We start from the raw sequence: 21944 nt of genomic DNA on the forward strand, positions 1-21944 counted from the left end.
AAATCTAAATGGCCACTGAATTTTGGATTGGGAAAAAAATTAAATGCTTCTTGTTGGCTTTATTTGTTTATTAAATCAGTACAACCTTGTTAAAACCAAATAGTATATCCCACTCTTACGGTCACCTATATGTTGTGAATGCCCCAATCCATCAGTCCTTAAGCCTGGAGAAAATCACTTTATCTAAGCCTGGACTCACAACCAGATTTAAACACCTTGCCTGGTGGCACCCCTTCCAGATTTCCAAATCAGTGTCCGAGATCTCCTCAGTGTTCCTTGCAACTCTGTCATTTTCACTGTAGTCCTTCTGAGCTGGATTCATAGAAACTATGAACATTCAAGGCTTTAACTTGCCTAGGACAACACTGCAGGGAGACAAGGAGCACAGGTGTACGAGAGCAATTTCCTACCCACATGCTCTCACACCAGCCTACCTGAGAGCTCCTCAGTCTTTGTATATTTTTCTCCCACACGTTGTAAATCTGGAATTTGGCATACTTTGCCATAATCTTACTTACTTACCCCTTTCCCATCCCCTCACCCTCCTGCATCTTTTCTGCTTGAGTGACAGGCCATGGCAGCCCCTCTGCTGTGCCCAGCAAGGCTCCTGTCGCGCACATGCTGCCGCTGCCGAGAAACCTGTCCCTCCACAGAGACTGGTCCCAGCCTCCTGCCTTTAATTTACTCTATAGAAAATTCATTAGACATTTTCAAAACTGAGAAAAATTATACTTTTAGCTGGTTTGAGTACCAAGAAGACCCTAAACTAGTCTTGATCAGTTAAGAGTCATCTTTCAGTTATCACACACCTTCTCCCAGCAGCGTGGGCATACTGAAAACATTTTATAGCTACTTATACTTCAGACATGCAGGGCACATAACGCAGATTCAAAACAGACATATACCCCACTTTGCTACTGACTTTCCAGACATACCCCATCTCTTGGAAATATGAAAGAATATTAAATTACAAAGACATTTTGCATGGAAAGATTTCCTGAGTTGCCTGGCAAGGGCTCCTTCAGTCTGCATATTCAAGTTTCTCCTGAAGATTTATAACTAAATTAATGTTTGAGAAACTCATCTGCCAACAACGAGGAAGAAAAATCGGGATGTCGAGGCGTGGATGCTGCTATTCCCCCCCATCTGCCTGAAGAAGGGCTATTATCCTACCTGCCGCAGCACTCTCTGTGCCACCCCACACACCGTTTCCCCCCATTTTCGCATTTATCTCGCCGCCCAGGCCTCACCGCCGGCACCAGACGCCTGAGGGATCGGCCAGGCGAGACCGCGCAGCCATGAGCAGCCCGGCTCCGTCAGGAAGCACAAACGTGCCTCTCCCACTCCCGCACACGGCCCTGCCGCCGGGAACCCCCCCGGCAGTCCCGACAGCCGGCCCCACGCTGCCCAGGCCTGGTCCTCGGAGCCGGCCGTGCGGCCCCGCCGCCCCGGAGGAAATCCCCGGGAGGTCGAGGCTCGGCCGGTGAGTGGCCCTGAGGCCGCGGCCCGCACGGCCCGGCTCGGCCCGGTCGCTCCGGGGGTTTTGGCGCCAAGTGGGAGGCAGCGCTGCGGCGGCTGTGCCCGGTACTGCCCGCCGCCGCCCTGCGCGGGGATCGGTGGGGTACGAGACTTACTGGCCGGCCTCGCCCCTGCCCCGGGGCTGGGGCATCCCGGCTGGGCGGCGCTGCGGGCCCGGCCCCAGGCCCGAGGGCGGGCGGGCGGGCAGGGGGAGGGGGGCGGCGCGGAGCCTCCTCCCGGGCTGTTCTTCCCCGGCCGGACGGAGAGCGGCACTGTGTCCCCGTGGCGCACGCTCCGCCGGAGCCACCCCCTCTCCCCAGCCGCCGCCGCCGCTGCCGCCACCGAGCAGCCTCCCCCTCCCCCCACCCCTCCCCGAGCAGGAGCCGCCGCCGCACCGCGGAGCAGGGAGGCGGCGGGAGCAGCGAGGGCAGCGGCCGGCGGGGGCGGCGGCGGAGTGGCGAGGACCACCCGGCACGGAGGCTACTCAATGCTGCACCTTCCGGAGCTGCATGAGGTAAAGGCGGCTCCGGGTCCCGCTTCCCTCCGTCCCAGCTCGCGCCCCCCCCACCCCCCCACCCCCCGTCGCCCGTGGCCGGCGGGGGTGTGTGCGCGGAGCCGGGGGCCGGCGGGGGCTCTTTGTGGGCCCGGCCGGGTGCGGGGCGGCGAGGCGAGGAGGGGCTGCGGGGCGAGGGGGCATGAAGTTGCGGGAACAAATGGAAAGTGGAGAGTGGTCTGGCCCCCTCCCTGAGGGGGCTCCCGCCGTCGCGGGGGGGGCGGGCGGGGGGCTCGGCGCCGGGCGGGGGGGCCGGCGGGGGTGTTTTGTTTGTGCTCGCCGCCGCCTCCCTCCCTCCCCCTCTCCTGTTGGTTTCTCTGCCTCCTGATAGTTTTGAGGCCTAACTGTTTAGGCCTCGTCTCCCGGCTCCGGGGCCGGTGTGCTGGCTCCAAAGCTGCCCCCGAGGCCGGGAATTGCACCCGTCGGGCCGTAACGAGCCCTCGGCCCCGGGGCATCGTTCGATCGAGCCCGAAATTTCATTGTAAAATCGTTGGCTCCGAACTAGCAGTGTTGGGCTGGAGCAGCCCCGCAATGAAAGGAGGCGCCGGAGGGGAATGGAGGGGCCGGAGTTGCGGGGAGCGGCGGCGGCGGCGGGCCGGCCCTCGCTCCAGGGCCGCCCAGGGCGGGGGGATGCGGCGGGGGCAGCGGCGGGGGGCGCAGCCGGCGGGGTGATAACCGGGGCCTTCTGCGAATTGAGGGTGAGAAATGGAAAAAGAGGGTTAGAAAGTCGTTTCCATTCTGCTGAACTTTTGTTTTCTGACCGATAGAGGCCGGTAGAGGACTGTGGAGAAGGAAAGTTTATAACCAGCAGCACCAGGATGGACTTCCCTGCTACCCAACCAAAACCTGCTGCCGACGGTAAAATCATCTGCTATCCCCCTGGAGTGAAGGAGATTACGGACAAAATTACCAACGATGAAGTGGTTAAACGGTTAAAGGTGAGCAATTCTGACCACCACCCCTTTCCCTGCAACTTTCGCTTCTTAAGGTAAACGTTTCATCACTGGGAAGGAGAACTGCACGAGTTTCCTTGTTGTAGCTGAAATTTCTCCTCCTCGCCTGCAGACCTTTATGGGAATACCAGTTACTTGCTTTTCCTTAAAAGAGGAGGAGTCATTTTTGTAATTTGTGAGTGTACTCTTGTGAGTTCTCTCAAAGCCAGAGTTGATCCGTTAAACTGCTAATTTGTACGTGAGGTAGATCCACAGTTTTGGGGAGAGGTCTGAAGAGGAATCACGAGTAATAATTGCAGGATATGTTACTGAAAATTTTTGTTGGTAAGCTAGAAGGTTTTTGGGGGTTCAGCAGTATGAGCAAGCATAGTTGAGTGGGGGAGACAAGTAGATCTAGTTAAGGGTATGCTTGACTGAAAAGATAGCACTGTTCACAAACAGCAAAGATGAATTTCTAGAGTTTGTAGATGGAATTTTGAAATTGTTTTTCAGATTTTGCAATTTGATATAATATGTATTGTTTTTTTCCTATTCAGTATAACTGGTGCTTGGCAAAGTTGCTAAATTTTCACAAGCAAAAGGGATTGTTACAAAAGCATTTAGTCTGCTTGCTTGATAGCATCCTGGGGACTGTGAGGCTTAGCTCTGTTTTGTTTTTTTTTTTTTTAATCCTTTTTTCCACTGGAAACATGAAATAGTACTGTGATACAGTAGTATTATTTCTTAAGTCTATGTTGAAAACGGTGAATAAAGTTGAGCATTGATCAAATATTGGCACAGCTCGTTTGTTAACGCCGTGGTCTTTAGACCAGAAAGTTGTCATAACCTGGGATTTGGCCCTGTGCCCAGGGTGGAGATGTAGTAATAATTTTTTAGAGATCGGAAATATTCTCTCACCGGATGAACTGTTTCCCATCACAACAGTGACCCCACAAAGATTGAAAAGTAGAAATCATGGTCTTGGCTAGTCAGTACATTGAAGAAATCTCTTACCTATGAACATGGAGAGAATGTAGGCTTTGTGTTTTGCTTTCAGAGCAGCAAGGCACTTGTTGGTTGTTTCTTTGAAAATGAGCCTTGTTGTCCAATTACAGTTTTGAAAGTTATTGAACGGACAAGTCCAGCCTAGTATTTTCAAAACTCCAGTGGAATATTGCCAGTTATAGGAGAAGATCCTAGAGTTTTGATTGTTTGGGCAGAGACCTTGAATCAAAGTCTATGTGGAATGGGGAGGGAGGAGTGTAGTTTTGAGGTGCTCATCGAAATGGGTATTTTATTTTGTGCCGGTTGGAGAACCTGCAGTGGTGAGCTGTGCCATTCCTAGATAATAGAAATACTAGAATTTCAGAGTCATGCATGTATGTTTTGCTGTGTGTTGGACGTAATTTTCAGGCTAAGAGCAGATTTTTTTCTGTAATTTTTTTATGAACTACTGTTAGGGAATTCAGATGAACTCAAGACTGTAGACTAACTTTAAATGGGAACTAATACTTTGCTAATGAACCTACCATCACTGAAACAACAGACAAAGATTTTTCTTATCTTATTGGTATTGCTTAATCTGAGTGTGAGAAATTTTTTTGGTCAGATACTGGCTTTATTGAAGCATCAAGAAAATCTGAAGTACTAGAACTGAAGTTGGTTTAGAATTAAACCAACAAGTTTTTTTTTTCTTTATGTTTTTGTATAGACATATATAATCTTTATCATCTATGCTTTTTTATATCAACTTGATTTATGAAAACAAATTAATTTTGGCATATGGAGTATTATGATGATGTAGTGCTGGGGTGAAAATGCTTGAAAAAGTTTTGTTCAGTTAAAAGATAACTTTCCACAACTTTAAATATGACTTAACGATAAAAGCAAGCTTTAGCAGAATGTACAAATTCAGGTACGAATCAGTCCTTGAAACTGTAGAGTTTTTGCCTTCTTCGTGGCCACGCATGGTCTAAAGATGCTCTGTATGTCCCTTGCAGAAGGTGTGTGTGTAACTTGGTGTTTTGGCCACCAGGCTTTGGGTCAGTGCCTGCAAATTTTTATTCTTTTAGCTTATTGAAGTCATGGTCAACTTAATGGTTACAAATTTGTGTACTTATTAGCAACTTTTCTGATACCACATCTGTAATTTTGTGTGCAGACCTTTTCTTGCAATGAAGGCTTTTCTTATTATTGGAACTTGAGACGTTCTGGGCACCTGTCCCAGAGTGCCTAAGCAGCAGCTTATGTGCCAAGGACTTTTAAAAAGAATGTTTTTCTATCCTTTCCCTCCTTAAGCTTGGGGTTGTGGGTAATAAAATGTAGGCCAAATTCTTTTACAGTGTTTTGATATATCTGTATGATAACATTAGCACTGTCCTGAAAATTGAAGTATTGAGAATTTTAAAGTCAACTTGTATCTTCTGGGTGATGTAGAAAGGAAAAGCCTCTGCATTGCATATGTATGATGAATAAAACACCAGTTCAGATGCTTAATGGAGTCAAAGGTGATTTATGGTGTGTTAGATTACATTGATGGGTTGGTGCCTTCTTAGAGTGGGACAGTATGTGATGTATAATTTCAGCTATTGCAGGAGTGACTTTAGCTGTGGTGTACTATGGCTGGGGATAAGTGTCCATTTAATGTAGATCCAATTAAGTTTAACCAAACTAGGCAGCTAGCGTGTAGCAGAGTTGAGGCTTACTGTGCTTTGACTACACAATTTTTTTTAATTTTTTTTTTAAATTTTTTTTTTTAGGCTAATGTTCCTCTTTACAGTACATCTGTTCAAGTTATATAGTGATTAGTCGCAGGGCTGTAAGTCAGATACTTGTCAATTTAGTAAGGCTTGTGGGGAGACATGATAACTTTTATTTAACCAAGTGATAGAAGTGGAAAGCAACAAACAATTCAAAGGCACCCAAGTAGTCCTCCTTCAGTTCCAAAATCAAGCCAGCAGCTAAATAAAGTTGAGAACAACTGTGCTAGCAATGTTATATTTCTTCCCATAAGATAGTTGTAGGTTGAAAGAAGTTTTAGAAACTCGGCATCTGCTTTCCTGCAAAACTTCTCAACTACTGAAATTTTTTCAAAATCGACTGTATTTTATTGCCTTGTCAAATTCCAGGCTTGTATATTGCTGTCAGTAAACCATTTCATCTCGTATATAACTTTCTTTGGTCATGAAAATATTTTGATGTAATTTATATAAAAACTTATAATCATTATGAATCAGGTTAATATTAATGTACTTAATTATCAGATATACTAAAAATAGCCCCATCAATCCAAAATGCAGAGACTGACTTTCTCAGACACTCACTTAATAGCCTTTGTAGGCAAAGCCAGAATTGCCACTGAAAGACGTGTGTCTCTGCTGTTCGTCCCAACCTCTGTTCTGCCCATTCTCTACAAGCGTTTTGTTTTGCCACGTGCTAAAACAGATCGGTGAACAGATCTGAGTTAAAACTTGGGAGGAAATAAAAAAACAACACACCAAACCTGTCTTAATTCTAGCCTGAATAGTTTTCTTGCCTGATTTATCATGAGAGCTCACAAATACTCGTGCTGGCATAGGGGAGCAAAGCAACTTCTTTCTGTGGCAGTCCTGCCTTAGAGTGTTGAAGGAACTCCAGAGTCGATTTGAATGTGAAAGTTTGCAAATATTATCTTTTCAGATAGAGATGGGGACTTTTGCATTGTTTCTGCAAAACTATCTTGTCTGCTAGATTTTTTTTTTAAGTAAAAGAAGTAATGCACGAATGATGAGTTCAGATATAGCTTTGTACCAGCAACTGTACAGTTTGATAAAGTGTATGACAAGTCTGTAGGAAAAAGACCTCACACTTATAGTGCAGCATTTTCTTTTACCTATAGATATCAGTGTAGGCAACACTAATTCATAAAATCTGTAAAAAGCACATTTAATCAGACACTAAAGATACAAAAGTACCCAAAAAAACCCAGCCCTGGAAGTTTCTGAAACTGTCCAGAGGAAAAGAAGTGATAAATTAGTTTCAGCGTAGAGATTTTCAACAAAGGTTTAAGGCAGGGTAAAAACCTGTTTTCATGAAATTAAAGAGTTTCATAGAATTTATTGAGGACATTGTAGTTCTTTATCGTAGCTGGGATTAGTGTTCTGGCTTTGGAGGTTTTTGTTTTGGTTTTGGGAGTGATTTTCCTTTTGTTTTTTGATCAGTCCGGTAGTCTCGTTGCTTTTCCCATGGTGACAGTCTGGCAAAGCATTTTGTGTGAAAGTTTCTTTTGATTTCCACATGCACACATCCTTCTACCCTCTCCTAAATTCTCCCCCAGCCACCCCACCCCAAGGCCTAGCTTGTGATCATCTGAAGAAGTTAGCACTCGTAGTGTGCCTTTAAGTCTTCCTTATCTCATCCCGTGGCATTTCTTAGTTATCTGATATGTATTTGTGCCAGAGTGAAACAAACACTCCCTCTCCTTCTTCCCATTGTCTTTCTGCATGTTCCTCTGGTTATTAGATATTGGCCTCTTTGTAGTTGGGCTTGTTGTGTCTTTATCTTTGAAAGATTATCCTCATATTGCTAGAAATAGTTAATGCTAATAATTTATCATATTATGCACAGGTGTTTTTTAGGCGTCTATTATGTAATGTTAACATTAAGAAAGGTTGCTTGTTTGCTACTTAAATGTTTTGGAGTAGGCTACAGGCATGTGAGAGGAAAAAGAAATTATTCTGTACTCACCCTGATGTTTCTGCATAAGTTAATGGCCACTCTCTGGGATTGTGTAGTTAGATGGACCTTTGATCTGACCTGGCTGTGCTTAGGTTGTTATTTTGAATGAAACTGAAAATGACAAGTTAGAGTATCATCTGGGAGAAGAAAATCTATTCTCTATTGTGTCATACTCTAGAATTTGCTGTGTTTGAGGGGAAAAGGTATGTGTATTACATATGTTGGATTGTATTACTTAATAAATAGTATTTGCTGGCAAGACTTAGATGACATAGGTATTTTAGAGCTTAGAACTCTGACTTGCATGTGCTTACATGCTTATATTTAAGAATTTTAAGTAGTTTTCTGGAGGTCATGTAGCCAGGTTACAGAAATGATCTGCAGTTAATTATTCTAACAATTTTAAAACTTCCATTAATTGTGTTTAACTGCAGACTGTAATTTGCAATGTTCTTGAGCTATTGCTGGTCACATAAGCCTAAAGCCAAATTTCTAATTTGATTTTGCTCATAGTTTAATCTTTTTAATTAGTTTGACTCTTGTAACAATCAAGTTTTTCATTAACTAGGACAGGCTACTAGTCAGAGAAGAAGAAATCTTGTTCTGATTTTTTTTTTTTCCAATGGAATATTAGCTGTTTGCTTTGTAAATGTCCCAGTTTTATCAGTCCTTAGAGAAATAGACAATGTAGGCTCACCCAGTTCACCTAGATGTTACCGAATTTCAAATTGATGATGATAAGACCTTTTGGTTTGTATCTTATAATTTTCTTTTGTTACAAGTGCATCAGTAATTAATGGCGTTTTCACATGTACAGTATTATTCTAATGGTTTCGCGGTGACAGTAAGATAAATATATGGTGAAAGAAAATAAGTCCCAATTTGAAAGGGGGGAAAAAAACAGAGGTTGCTGGATTAGAGATGGCTTCTGATGACTGACCGCCAAAATGGACAGACTGGTTCAGAAGTCCTTATGCCCTCATTTATTCTATTATAAACCTCAAAGAATTATTAATTTCGTTCTTGTACTGATGCTTTTTTGTGAGGTGAGGACATGGTGTTAATTGCACTTTAAAAGATGGGGAACTGAAGAGCTACTGAAAGGGGAAAAAACCCAACCCAAACACAAGAAAGACAAGCTGGCTTCATGTGCCTGATTTGGCATTTCTGAAATGTGACTTCTGAAGTGACTGTGCATTCTGTTGCACTTTATGTGTTCAGACCACAAGTTCCTTTGATTTCGGTTACATTTCTGAGAGCCTAGTAGTTCTGTCAGCTGGGCCTCATCGTCTCTGCTTAAGAATCCAGAAAATGACAAATGTTTTCTGTGAAAACTTTATTATAGGGTGTTTAACAAGCATCGTATCGAAACTTCGTAATAGGTGGGAGGCTAGCATGCAAGTCCTCAGGCTTAACTGTTTTAAAACATGGCGTAGAATATTCCTTTCCTGCAATATTTTCCTTCAGTTATAGTCTTCCAGCTTCAGTAAATAAGAAAGATGGCCTTTAGGCAATACGCTGCTCTGGCGATCAACCTTGATTAACTCCAGAGCAAGTCCTTTTTGTGGACTGAACCAAGTAATGCCTTCAAGTTTTAGGGGTTTTTGGTTTGATTTGGTTTTAGTCGTGGGGTTTTGGGGTTTTTTTAAAGGGAGAAAAAAAAAAAGGTATGTAATCACTTAGCAAATGCTGTATTAACATTAGTATTAAAGGGACTGACTAGAGGTTTGAGAAGTACAGGATTATTTAATTCGGAAAAGAGATGAATAAGAGTTGTTTTGGTAAAAGCATACAAAATAGTGAATGACAGATAGTAAATTAGGAATTTCTGGGTTTGCTCCCCTCTCCTGAAGAAAGAGCTTTCATTCAAATTGGAACTTAAAAAATTGTTGAAGGTTAAATGTTTCTTGGAGTCATACTGAAAGGTCGTGGCAGGGCAGAGCTGAACTGATGTTGTCTTTAGTGTAAGTGACATGCTTTAATCATGTAAATTGTCTACTTTGGGTGGATGTGCCTGTCAGTATGTATTTTTATGGTATAATATGGGACACTTTTTGTGTATTCAAATACTTTAAATAATGTTTGGATACAAAATCCTTGACATATCACTGCATTCTTATGAGGAGTTTGTATACATAGGTTTGGAGAAACAGCAGGAACCTTAACTGTGCTCAGAGAATCATAAATGAAGTGTTAATCTCACAATAGTGCTATGAAGTGAAAGAAAAATTATCCCTTGCTTTGCAGGCAGTAATGTGGAGGTGATTGATAGGAAGGGAAATGAAACATCATCTGAGGTTACTTTTCTTCCTTGTCTACTTGAATCAATTCATATTGTTTTGTCTACTTAATGTTTATGTGCATCTTTTGCCACCAAAAAAGAAAAAAACAAGCAGACAAAATAATTAGCAGATCATTCCTTCACAGTATATATTATAGACATTTTGTAGTTAAAGAAACCAAACTTTTTTCTAGTCCCCAATCTGTGTTCAACATTCTTCATATACAAATTTTTTCCAGACTGCAATATCTTCTTAATCACCATTGTTACCTAGAAATCTAAAACACACTCAAAGCCATGTGTGTTTGCTGGCTCTGCAGCTGCAGTAAACTAATGAACTGTATTCCCACTGCTGTGCTGACATCAGAGTTTGGCTGTTGCAAAGATGTCTTCAGCATGATGAAGTACTGTTAAAGGTAAACAAAGATAAAATTGGCACAAAGTATGTTCCTGCTTAGAAATGAAGGTTGAAAACTTCGTGGTACCTAGATAGCACAGGATATCCTAAACATATGTTTTATTTATGTGAGACAGATGATACGTACTTATCTGACAGAGAGGTCAGAGCTGCAGTGTTAGGATCAGTTTTACTGCCACAGTGGAGGAAAAAAATCCATTCAAATTTATTGTGAAGACTAGACATCCTTTTTAACGTCTTAGTTATTCTCAAGTGAGTTCCCATTTCTTTCTAGTTTTGAAGTTATATGACCTAATCTTAATGGCACTCTATTGTCTTCCATGAATAGAGCCTGTCACCTTTTGCTGAAACACTATTTGGTAGTCATTAGCAATTTTAGGCCTTATGTTATATTTTTAGTATTGTATTTTAATACCTCATGGTAGAAACGATGACATCTGTCTCCAGGAGATTTATCAAAACTTTCCAAACTGTTGAAGCAGGGTAAATGTTTTTTTACTGGAAATATATATTCATAAGCATTAAAAAGACATACGTCTTTTCTGTTTACAAATTTTTTTTTGGCTGATACAGACATTGGAGAAGGAGAAAGAACATTTTAAAAGGAGTTGGAGAAATCAAATATTTCTGGAGTCTTTCCCCATCCCCTTTTGTGCTGGCTACAGCACCTGAAAAATGCACAAGCTTAAAAAAAATCAGTTATGTTAGTGTTTATTAGTATTAGCATTTGCTTGCAGTCATTAAAGAATTCCCTTTCCTCTGCAATTATAGTCTCTGTCTTTCTTATGGCTTTCTATGGAAATAACCTGATGGACCATCACAGAATAGCTTTAGATCTGCAGGTTTACAATATTTTTTTTTAATATTGTGTAATACTAAACTGTTTTGTCACTGCATCTGATATGAGAGACCGTGAAAAGACTGACTTCAAACTTGTACTTATTATAAGTGCCCCAGAATTAGTCTCTCAAAAATGGAAAGAAAACATATTTGTGTCTTCAGTTTACCTTGTATATGTGATAGTGCTTTGTCTGGACAAATGTTTTTAGCCTGATCTTCTAATGAAATAAGGTTTTTATCTGATTAGCCAGTCTAATTTCTTTGTTACTGATCTTCCTTGAAGTTACATTAGTTCAAAACTTGCTGGCAGCTGGGCAAAGGTTTCAGGGATGCAAGATTTGTTGAATTGGTGCTGAACAGAATAGAGACATCCAAATTCTGTTTATACAAAGGAAAATGGGCAGTACTGATAAACGTTTCAGAAGGCAGCAGCCCATGTGCTAGCTGGAATAAATTCAACTAATTCCCACATGGGCGTTTCAGATGTTGTAGGGTGATGTGCTGTCCCTTCCCCAGCTCTCCAGAGGGAAGTGGGCAGGTAGTGCAGGATGAAAGTGAGGTATGCAGAAAGGAGTGAGTTGGCAGCCCTCTCGGAGGAGAGTGATGGGGAACAGATCTGTTGGAAAACAGCCATTGTTAATTTTGCTGCTTATGATAAAACTCATTTCATGTGGCAGCAGTAGAGGAGATAAACAGCTAAAGTAAAGCACAAAACCTTTTTAATACGCTCTTAACCCACAGACTGGTAGAGGGCTGTGCGTGGCATTTGAAAATACTACTAATTTTTTGACTTAAAGTCGTGTTCTTTTAACAACTAAAAATTATACCTGCATTTCTTGATCGTCTTGATGAAAATTGCTTGTGCAGTATGCTATTACAGAAAGGGTAAAGCAGAAATGACGGAAAAAAACCCAGCGAGAAAAACCAAAAAAAACCCCCCTCCAAAACAAACCAAAAAAAACAAACCCCCAAAACAAACCAGTCAAAAGTAGCTAAAAATCTCAAAATTGTCAAAAGACGATCACTGAGTTTTTTAGTTAATGTTTTCTATAGAATTTTCTTACATAATTTGGTTTTTTTCTGTTTATTTTGGCTGCTTAGAATCATGATGGTGGTACAAATGCTGGAGCTAAATGTGTGTGTTGAAAGTAGAGTTGAACTTAGAAAGTGCTTGATACAAAGAAAGTTTGAGCCTTTTGATGATTCCATAGTGTGGATGTCAAAAGTTTGTTAAAATAAGCTGTTCCCTGAAAAAAGTAAACTGATTGACTTTACTTGTGTTACCAATCTAATTAAAGGAAAATGCTGTTGAATATTTTCCCTTAAAATTTTTACCTTCAGCTAGAGTAGTCAAATTAGGGTAAATCCCGTTATTTTAATATAATTTTGCATTTTAACTGTGTTCTTCTGTTGCTCTTTGAAAATATATGCATGTACTTAATTAGCCAAAATGCAGTAATGGTTCTCCATAATAAACTCATTGAAATTTAATCAAGCCATATTCATAATTTAGTAGGGATTTATTTAAAATTAAATTTTGAGGAATATAAAAGTTGTTCTTTTCTCATGATTTAAAAGAGTAAAACCTGATACTTGGTCACTTAACTCTCACTGACTGCAGTGCCTTTCTGTGGGCTTTAGTCCTGATGTCCTAGTTAATCAGAAAGAATATAATTTTTCTTTAAAAACTTTGTTGATGTGAAACAGGGAAGAGGAGTCATTCAGAAATTATGCCCCTTTGTTTGTGCAGTGGTGCAGTGCATTGTGGAATAAGCAAAGGAAGTTTCATTCTTCAGCTGTGGCAGTAATAAAAATGAAATAACGTAAACTCAATACTTCCTTTTGATGGTAGAAATTCAGCATTCTGGGGGTAGGTGGAAAAGGTTACCCTGTATGTTTGGGTTTTGACAGGTGGTTCTTTCTCAGCACTGAATTGCTGTGGAGTTAACGTTCATTCACTTACAAAACAAAGAAATGTGAGGCAACTTGAAAGCTTTATGCTGAAAATACATGTATATTTAAATACTTTATTCAATCATCCACTGTAAATGTGGTTGGCATGTGTCACTATTTCTGAAAAACTTCTAATCCATCTCTTCTCCAAAGCTCCCACTTCTGCCATTGCCAGTAAAATTCCAGTGGCAAGAAAAGAAGTACTATTTTTGCTCGTGTGAAGTCAGTAAATGAAGGTTTAGGAGTTGCGTTAGTGAGCTGTTAGTGACATTTTTTCTTAGAAAATTTATGTAGAATATGAAAGTAGGCATAACTGCAGCCTAAGGGAAATTGGGAAGTCTGGAAATAAGATTTCAGCTGTGTTCCAGTTGGAACTGGTAGTCTAGACTGCTGTAAAATCATGAGAATTTTGCTTTGGGAAATGGGAGGGTTCACCAAGTACAAAGACTATATATTTGTAGAATATATACACATTGGTACAACTGGAAGTAGGTCAGAAGAAAACCTAATAAGTCGTTTAAAAAAAAAATCTCTTTGAACTGGGAGTGAAAACCAAGTTAAAGGCTATGTTTCTAAACCTCAGCTGGGAAAGCACGGGTGGCGTGTAATTTTTCCTAAGTTACGCTCTTTCAGTCCTAGCCTTTGTTTCCCTTTAAAGGTTAAAACACCTTCAGTCAGATTACAAAGTTAAAAGGCTGCTGCTTAATTTTATTTCATTTTGACATCTTTGCCTATTGTTCTTCGTTTAGGTTCTTGTGCAAAGTGAAGCATTTTGGTCTGAGTTGGATTTGTTATGTAGATTAAAGCATACTCATTCTAGAGTTGCAGCTCTGTGTACCACTCCATTTCTGATGCTAAAATTGGTTTCTGGTACCCATATATATCTGTGAGGATGAAGTTCTCCACTACATCTTATCTAGCAGTGAAGCTGGTTTGAGAGACATCTTCAGGGACTCTCCTACACTGGCTCTGCCTCCTGAGAAATTGTACTGTGGAGCTATGCCCTAATTCACGCCGTCTTGAGACTCTTCAGAGTCACTCTGACTTCAGTCTGTACGTGGGCTGTGATGAGTTTAAGTTTCTGTATACTATCTGATTTAACGCCTGTCAACACTTTGGTTAAATCCTGGCATCATGCAATATCCCCATAAAATTAATTTTAAAACTAGCCTCAAAATTTTAGAAATGAGGGAAATATTAATTGCTAGTGTTTTTAGAGGATTTGTTGAGCGTTTTCCCATTGCTTTTCATCATCTTTATCAATCTTCTGCTCAAAACCAAAACTGGGCAAAAATAATTTCATGAGGAAGGTGAAAAGGTGGAGGGGCAAGTAATGACAGGTTAGTTCTGCAGAGTATTGTGAGTCGGCTTAGTAATCGGAGCTGACCCGCATAGCAGTCGTTTAACATAGTCAAAAGGAAGTTAGTTTATCTAAACCCAGGAAAACGGAAGTCCTCTTTACAGAGTGCCAGAATTCTGTTTTTGGAAGTCTGTCGTCCTGACACTATTGTACCTGACTGCTTGGAGTACTCTGAAGTTGATGCTGCTACTGAAGGAACCAGTTACTCATCTTCACCGCTGCTGCCATTGCTGTTCAGGGAGAGTAACAATTCCAAGTTGTTTGCTTTACTTGAGTCAGCAGCACTCTCAAAGTTGTAGAAACAAATTAAGTTTGTGAAGAGTAAGAAGGGAAGAGTGAAAAATAGAGGCACATAGTGACTGTAGACAAGGAGAGGGAAAGTAGTATAGTTGGAAAGGATGGAGTTGCTGCATCAGTAGCCGGAGGATTGCCCTGACTCAAACCCTGGTGTGCTTCACTCTACTGGAATGTACCAATCACCAAAGCCAGCAATTTGAGCCAGTGAAGTACTCTTGCTTGCTTGTGGGCCATCCTTTTCCGTACGCCAACCTGGGTGTGTCTGTGGCCTGCAGGATACTGGATTGTGGGAATGATCCTATTCAAAACCACTTATTTTTTCCAGGTTAATTTTCATTTGGGCCAATGTGACTTACGCAGTCATCTACTACCCCCTCCTTGTGTTGGGAGAAGCTGTATGACAGTCTTGAGGTGGCAGAACTGTTAATTGCAGTGACAACTTAATTTGGAACACTGTGTTCATTGGGTTTGACCTTACTGAATCAACTTGATTCATTAAACTGCACCCTAAGATTGGGCTGAAGCGAGCTGGTTCAAGAAGCAGATCTGTCTGAAAAGAATCTGCCCACAAAAGGGATTTTTTTCAGTAGTGTCACTCAGCAGTTGCCTGTGTGCTGGAGTAATGGAGGGACAGGTCTGGCAGATTTGGGTTGACACACTGCCGTAAAACTGCACCCCAAGAAATTCTACAAACATCCCCCACCCCTGAGTTTGGTGAGGCGGTACACCCAAAATGTGCCCCTTGTTTTGGAGAGCTGCAAACATAAGTGCAGTGAATGATGCGCCACCCTTCCATGTCTGAAAAAGATACTAAGATACAGAGGAGAATGTTCTCTGGCTAGAAACAATTGAAATCGGTGCTGTGTTTATAGACAAATGTGTGGATTGTGCTGGTGCCAGTGATTTTGAACTAACGTGAATGTTGTGGAATCCACCATGAATTTGCTAATGATTTAGCTGACTGGCTGCTGTAATAGATCACGGCATTCATCTAGTACATGGTTGCTTTCAAAATAAATTGTTGCATTGGAATTCAGAATTGGAATGGCAATACTTAATGGGAGGTCCTTAGGTACACTTCTTTCTCCAGGAATGTTTGTTCCCCTTATTGTCTTCCCCATTTGTACAAAAGGAAGAATTTGAGCTTTCAGTGTTTTTTCAGCCGTCCCTAAGCCTGATGGCTCACAGTTCTGTACCAGTGTTATGATTGTGAGTTGCGGTCTTCAATGGTTTAGACTGGTCTTTTCCTGTTCTGCAGTCCAAACTACTGAGTCTTGTGCTGTCACTTGAACTAGACTAGGCAGTACAGGCCAGTGCTTGCAAACAGATTTGTCTTCAAGCCAGCTCTCGTTCTTATTTTTTTTCACCTCCTAACACCTGCTGTAGTTGATCTTTAAGCAAAGACTTACACTAATTTACAGGATGTGTATCTGTCTGTAGGAGAATATGTGTGTGTGTGTATATGAACGCATATACAGAAGTGAATATTTCCAGATAATCACACATTTAAAAAAAATTGTACTCCAGAGCAGATGGGTAAATAAATAAATAAATAGCTTTCCCCCCACCCCCTTCCCAAGTACAGTCTGATAAAACACAAGTAGTAGAATCCTGTGCCATCCCGAAGCCAGCATTATTAAGACTCCACAGGGCTCATAGCAGGGAAAGACCCACAAGTTTACTGATGCACATGAAGCTCTTCCAGAATTATTCACAGAAAGTGAAAACCCTTCTTTAAGTGTTACTCATTTAACTGATACTTATTACACTTTAGGGTCTCAGAGTTGTGCAGAATGTGTTGTTTAATGACTCCTTGATAGGCCAGAAGTCTGGCTGCTGTTGGAAAATGTTTGAACGTAATTTTGTTTATTCTTTGAAGAAGCAGTGTTTACAAGGAGCTCACACTTTGGTGGTGGTGTATGCATTGAAATTCTGTAGTTGACAAACTTCAGCCAACCTTAGAACTGAATCTTGCCCATTTTTCTAATAGTAATTTGTTTGTATATGAAAACTTCTGTGAAAATAGCTGCGTGGGAATATTGCCAGAAACTGTTGGATGAAGGTGTATGGATAATTTTGATTCCACAAATGCTCACTTGGAAATAATTTTATTTCATCTCATGTTACTGAGGGGGTTTGTGGCTTCGTTTTATATTATTGTTAAAGTAAACCTTTATTTGTAATCTGCAATTCAGAAACCTTCAAAATAATGCTGAAGAAATGAATGTGTGGATATGCTTTCCATACATTCAACAGTCAGTAGTATATTGGGATTTCTGGGGTTCGGTCTTGTTGTTTGTGAATAAATTCTGGAGACTTTAAGTGAGTCTGGATTCAAAATCTCTAATTACCTTTCAAGTCTTTGATACATGAAAAAAATTGTAACTAGTTCCATTCATGACCAGTGGATCAAATGTTCAGAGGCTTGACCAACACAAAGAAATTTGGGTGCATTGATTCTAAATAACAGTCGTGTTGCAAAGGGAAGCTAGATGGAGGCTAATACAAGTTTTACTGTCAACTGACTTTGCGCTGTCTTGATTCAGACCAGAATACAATACAAAACTGGCATACTGAAAATGAGGGGGGAAGATGTTCTGATTTTCCTGGGCTTATCTGAGACTGCTGACTAGGAGATGCTGCTTTCTCACCCAAGAGAAGTGATAAGCATACAGGATACAAAATGCTTAAGTTGGAAGAGTATGTTCAGTGATGGAAAACTACTTTTCTACTGCTTGGCCTCTCAATACCTGACTCTCACAAGAATCACCTGTCTTCTGAAGTCCTCGTTTTGACATCTGAAAGCAGCTCCTAAGCAAATTCAAAGCAAATGTAGTTGTGTCAGCTATATGCAGATGGCCACTACCCGATTTGAATGCTACCCCATGCTTTTTCCACTATCAAGATAACCCTGTGTGAGAGCAGTCAGAGCTCTAGCAGAAGGCAGATGCTTAAAGTTAAAGCTGAGCAAGGCAGTGGTTTCAAGCAGGCAGCAGGAAGCATTTTTCTCCATCCTTCAGTTTCCTTTGCTGGATGTTTCCCTTTAGTACTTCTTTTTGTCCTTAGTACAGGGCAGTACTTAGCACTAGTGAGGAAACCGCCAATAGTAGCATCTGGGATTAACGCCTTCTGGCTTCTCTACTTGGCTAGGAGTTTCAGAATACAGCTATTTATTCTCAACATCTGGAACAGAATTCTGTGATCAATCTCATCGTGAACATATCAGTATTTTGTGACTGTCTAAATACTGAAGCATTTTCCTCAATATAAGTTACTTGGGCAGCAACTTGTCTCCTCTGATGCTAATTTCCCATAGAATTCGTAGTCAAATATTAGATCTCGGCCTTTTTCTTTAAGGTGCTAAACTCAGCTTAATGCTTGACTTTTAGGCACTAAAGATTATAGTTGACAGCTTTTGTTTCCTGATCGTAAATCTTAGCCACAGCATTTTTAGGATGTTTGACAAACTCCTCAAGCTGTTGAAGGCTGTTGCAAACCTCCACAATGGGTAGGCCAAAGTGCACTTCTGAAGTCATACTTTCTCGCTATGAAGGTGTATTGTGGAATGTCTTGATTTTGAATTAAAAAAGCAAAACAAAAATACCAACATCAATTTAGTCAGAATGAATTATTGCACTGTTACATTTTTCTTTTTAGGTTGCAAAGGTGGGAAAGCAAACGCAGCAAGATACATTCCACAGGTTTTTTGGTAAAGGGTTTCCGTATGTTGCCGACCTGCATGCTATGATCACATGGGTGATTTAAAAAAAGATTAAAACACAACAAAACCCAAAAAAATGACTGACAGAACATGAATGAAACAAAATTGCATCCTGTTTTTGTTTTGAAGAGTAAAAGCAATGAAACCATGTATTTTAAGTCTTGTATGTGCAAGCTTAAGACAAACGTAAGAACTTTTTATGGGATTCAGGACCTGAAGGCAATATGTCTAGGATGCAGTCTAGGATGTTTTCAGATAAGTTAAATTTTGTGCTTACGTAATGTCTCATGTATGCTTAAGAAAGATCAAGTGGTTTATTTTGACAATTACCTGGACAACTAGTTGTCATTCTCCTCAAGGATTTATATGTGAGAGAGATCTGTTGTGTTCTTTTATGGGTTACATATGCCCTCCTTTTTTTCAGTTTTCCCAATCACCATTTTTTATACCTTTAATGTTTTAGCACCTTTTTAAATCTCCAGCGAATGCATGTGGACTACTGTTCTGAGGTCACTGCAGCTGAGCAAGTGAACTTGAGTGTCTTCAATTTTTGAGTCAGAGAAGCAAAAACAAAGATAATTTTAAAACAGTGAGGTGTTATTTTGCTTGTGGCTTCAGGCCACTTCAGTCCAGTACTCTTGATGAAGTGTGTGCTTTCTTATGTGTTCTGGGCAATGATAGTTTTTCAGGCTGAGGCTTGCTGCCTTCTCTGTAAGCTTCTCTGCTTTCTCTTTGGCAGTGTCGCTTTGTCACCAATGCAAGCATTTGTAAAATGACCAAATCTTCTGTCAATGGGTACCGAATTTATGTTCGTGCTTGGGGTGTAGGTTATTATTGTTTCAGGTGTCTGATCTTATAAAGGGAATCAGCTGCATCTTCCAGTTATTTCAAGTGAAGGCAGAAATTACTCGCTGCTCCTGTGTATGCACTGACTTGAGCAGTGCTGTTGTATTGGTAGAATTTCTTGACTAAGTTTAAATAACTGTACTATGAGACTCTTAGAAGCTGTAAAATTTAGTGGGTAACAAAATACTTTATTTCTGATAAAGTATTAAACTAGTGTTAAAGTAATTTTAGGGGCATAACATCAAAAAGGGGATTGACTTTTATGTTGTTTTGTACTTTTGAGGTTGAAATTTCTTAAGTTTTGTCATGGAGAGGATAAGTGGTTTTCTGGATGGACATGACAAACTGTTTTGCAAATACAGAGCTACTATGCCTCAAGTGGTTTTTTTAAGTATGTCATACCTTAAAAAAATTTCTGTGATGCCTCTTTTAGTCATTCTTTATGAGAATGCTGCTGGTAGCTATTTAAATGATACTTAGTGCCTGCAGGTTGCTGATTTCAGCAACATAGTTTAGTGAAATGTTATTTTCATCTAAATTCAGCATGGTTAATTCTGAGACTGAACTTAAATAATGTATTTAAATATGAAAATATATTAAATATATAAATAGTGTATTTAATACAAATTTTATACAGTGACTTTCAACTGTTGCCTTTAAGAAGTCAGCTTGATTTGATTTCTTCTTTGCATAGTTATATTTTTTTGCAGAAAATCCCATGATTTTTCTTACATAATGAAATTGTTATGCTAATTGGAGAGCTTCAAAATAAAGCAGATGTGAATGTAGAGGTTAAAATGGGAAAATGCTGCGCAATGCAGGTGATGTGAGTAGGCTCATCAAGAATGATCTGAGTCATTCTTGTAGTGAGTAGTGTAGTGAGTACCTGATGTCTGTATTGGGAATCGTCATACCATGTAGTCTTCACCTAGCAAAGAAAGGGAACTGCAGGGCTTTCCGTGAATTTGGGGACACCGGTGATCTTCACGTATTTCACTTGGAAAATTTTAGTACAAGAAGACTCCTTGTTGGAACTTCTTAACATAAAAAAGTCAGACGTGTTTTGAAAACATTCTTAAAAAAAAAAAAAAAGCCTTGCATTAACGCTCTATATCTGATATGTTGCCTGCTTCTTATCTTAGCAAAATCAGTAGCTATTAAAACTGTGTGATTACGTATGAGGAATGTTGAGGGACAGGTACAGCGGTTATGGGCATATTCTAGCTGTCCACAAGGCAAGAATTTGATGGAACTGATAGGGAAAATAGTTGCAGAACTCTTGAGGAAATCAGGAGTTACTTACATTTCTGAAAATATTAGAGAAGAATTCCCAGACAAGACTTTATTAGCACAAAGTGAAAACATAGTCCTGTGACTGGTGATTACGTGTAAACATCAAGATCCAACAAATAAAACCAGATATGAGATAGACGTGAATGGGAAAAACTGGGTGGTTTTTTTAATCCTCCTTTCTTGTCCTCTGTCTCCTGCCTTTGCCTTTTCCTTTTTCATTTTCACTTTTTCCTTGAACATATACCTCACTCCCATACCCAAAATGGAAAAGTCTACATTCTTGTGTGAAATACTGTATCATAAAAATCCACAGTAAAAACAACATTTTAAATACTGTCCTGTAAAGACCTCAAAAATGCTTTCTGTAACTAATACATTTAATTTGAAATATTTCTACACATGTAATATTGGCAATTATGATAGTAATATTACAACTTGAATTTATTGAAGACACTTCATATTCTTTGCTACCTGCTTTATAATAAAATACATAGGCTTGTCATATTAATTTTCCAGGCTTATTTCTCAGAAACTGAATATCCTACATATAAGCATTATACCTTTAGCATCATCCTGTTGCTGAGCACTGTGGATTTGACTTCCATATCCTTATGTCAGCAATATTGGTGGCTTTGATTTTTCCTGTAGTCTGCCACCCCATTTTAAAGAAAATTTTAAAAATGGAAAATGTCTTAAAAATTCTTTTAACATTAGAAATCAGTCTTTATTACTAGGGATACTTGTCATTACTTAAATTGTAAAATAATTTAAACTTATTAAATGAATTCTACCAATCCAATACTTTGCATGTACTAACTATACATAGTTTTCTTCCTCCTTATTAAAAAAATTAAATAAGAAGAAACCACTCCATATGTTTCAAGTTCGTTTTTTCACGCAGCAGTTTTTTTTCCTGTGCTTTAAGAATTTCCAGAAACTTTGTTTTTAATGGGGCTACTTAAAAGTAAAATGAAACCACCAGTCACACACAGAGTAATTTCTGCATTTTGCCTTCAGTCCATTCTAGAGTGCCCTATTTTTGAGCTTGGTAGCTGCCTGAAGAGAAAACTTTTTTAACATGTTAATAATACAGATAATAGTGCTCAACAGGTAGCAGAATTTTCTGCTAAAATAGTGCTGCATTGGAGAAAGCTAATTTATCTGAAGAGAAATTTTTTGTGGAAGTGTATCTGGTTTGGTAGGTACAGCCCCAGCT

The 21944-nt window shown here is 40.1% G+C and overlaps 1 protein-coding gene across 1 annotated transcript in view; it reads left to right on the plus strand.

Annotated features, from left to right (window-relative positions):
• The first annotated feature begins 2005 nt into the window (after positions 1 to 2005).
• Positions 2006 to 21944, plus strand: part of PDS5A (PDS5 cohesin associated factor A) — an 84148-nt gene continuing 64209 nt past the window's right edge. The window contains exons 1-2 of the mRNA XM_086464779.1: positions 2006 to 2032; positions 2839 to 3009. Of these exons, the coding sequence (XP_086320905.1) occupies positions 2006 to 2032; positions 2839 to 3009 (198 nt within the window). The remainder of the gene's footprint in view (positions 2033 to 2838; positions 3010 to 21944) is intronic.

The sequence above is a fragment of the Leptosomus discolor genome, chromosome 4 (genome assembly GCF_034619465.1).
Source record: "Leptosomus discolor isolate bLepDis1 chromosome 4, bLepDis1.hap2, whole genome shotgun sequence".
Lineage (NCBI taxonomy): Eukaryota > Metazoa > Chordata > Aves > Leptosomiformes > Leptosomidae > Leptosomus > Leptosomus discolor.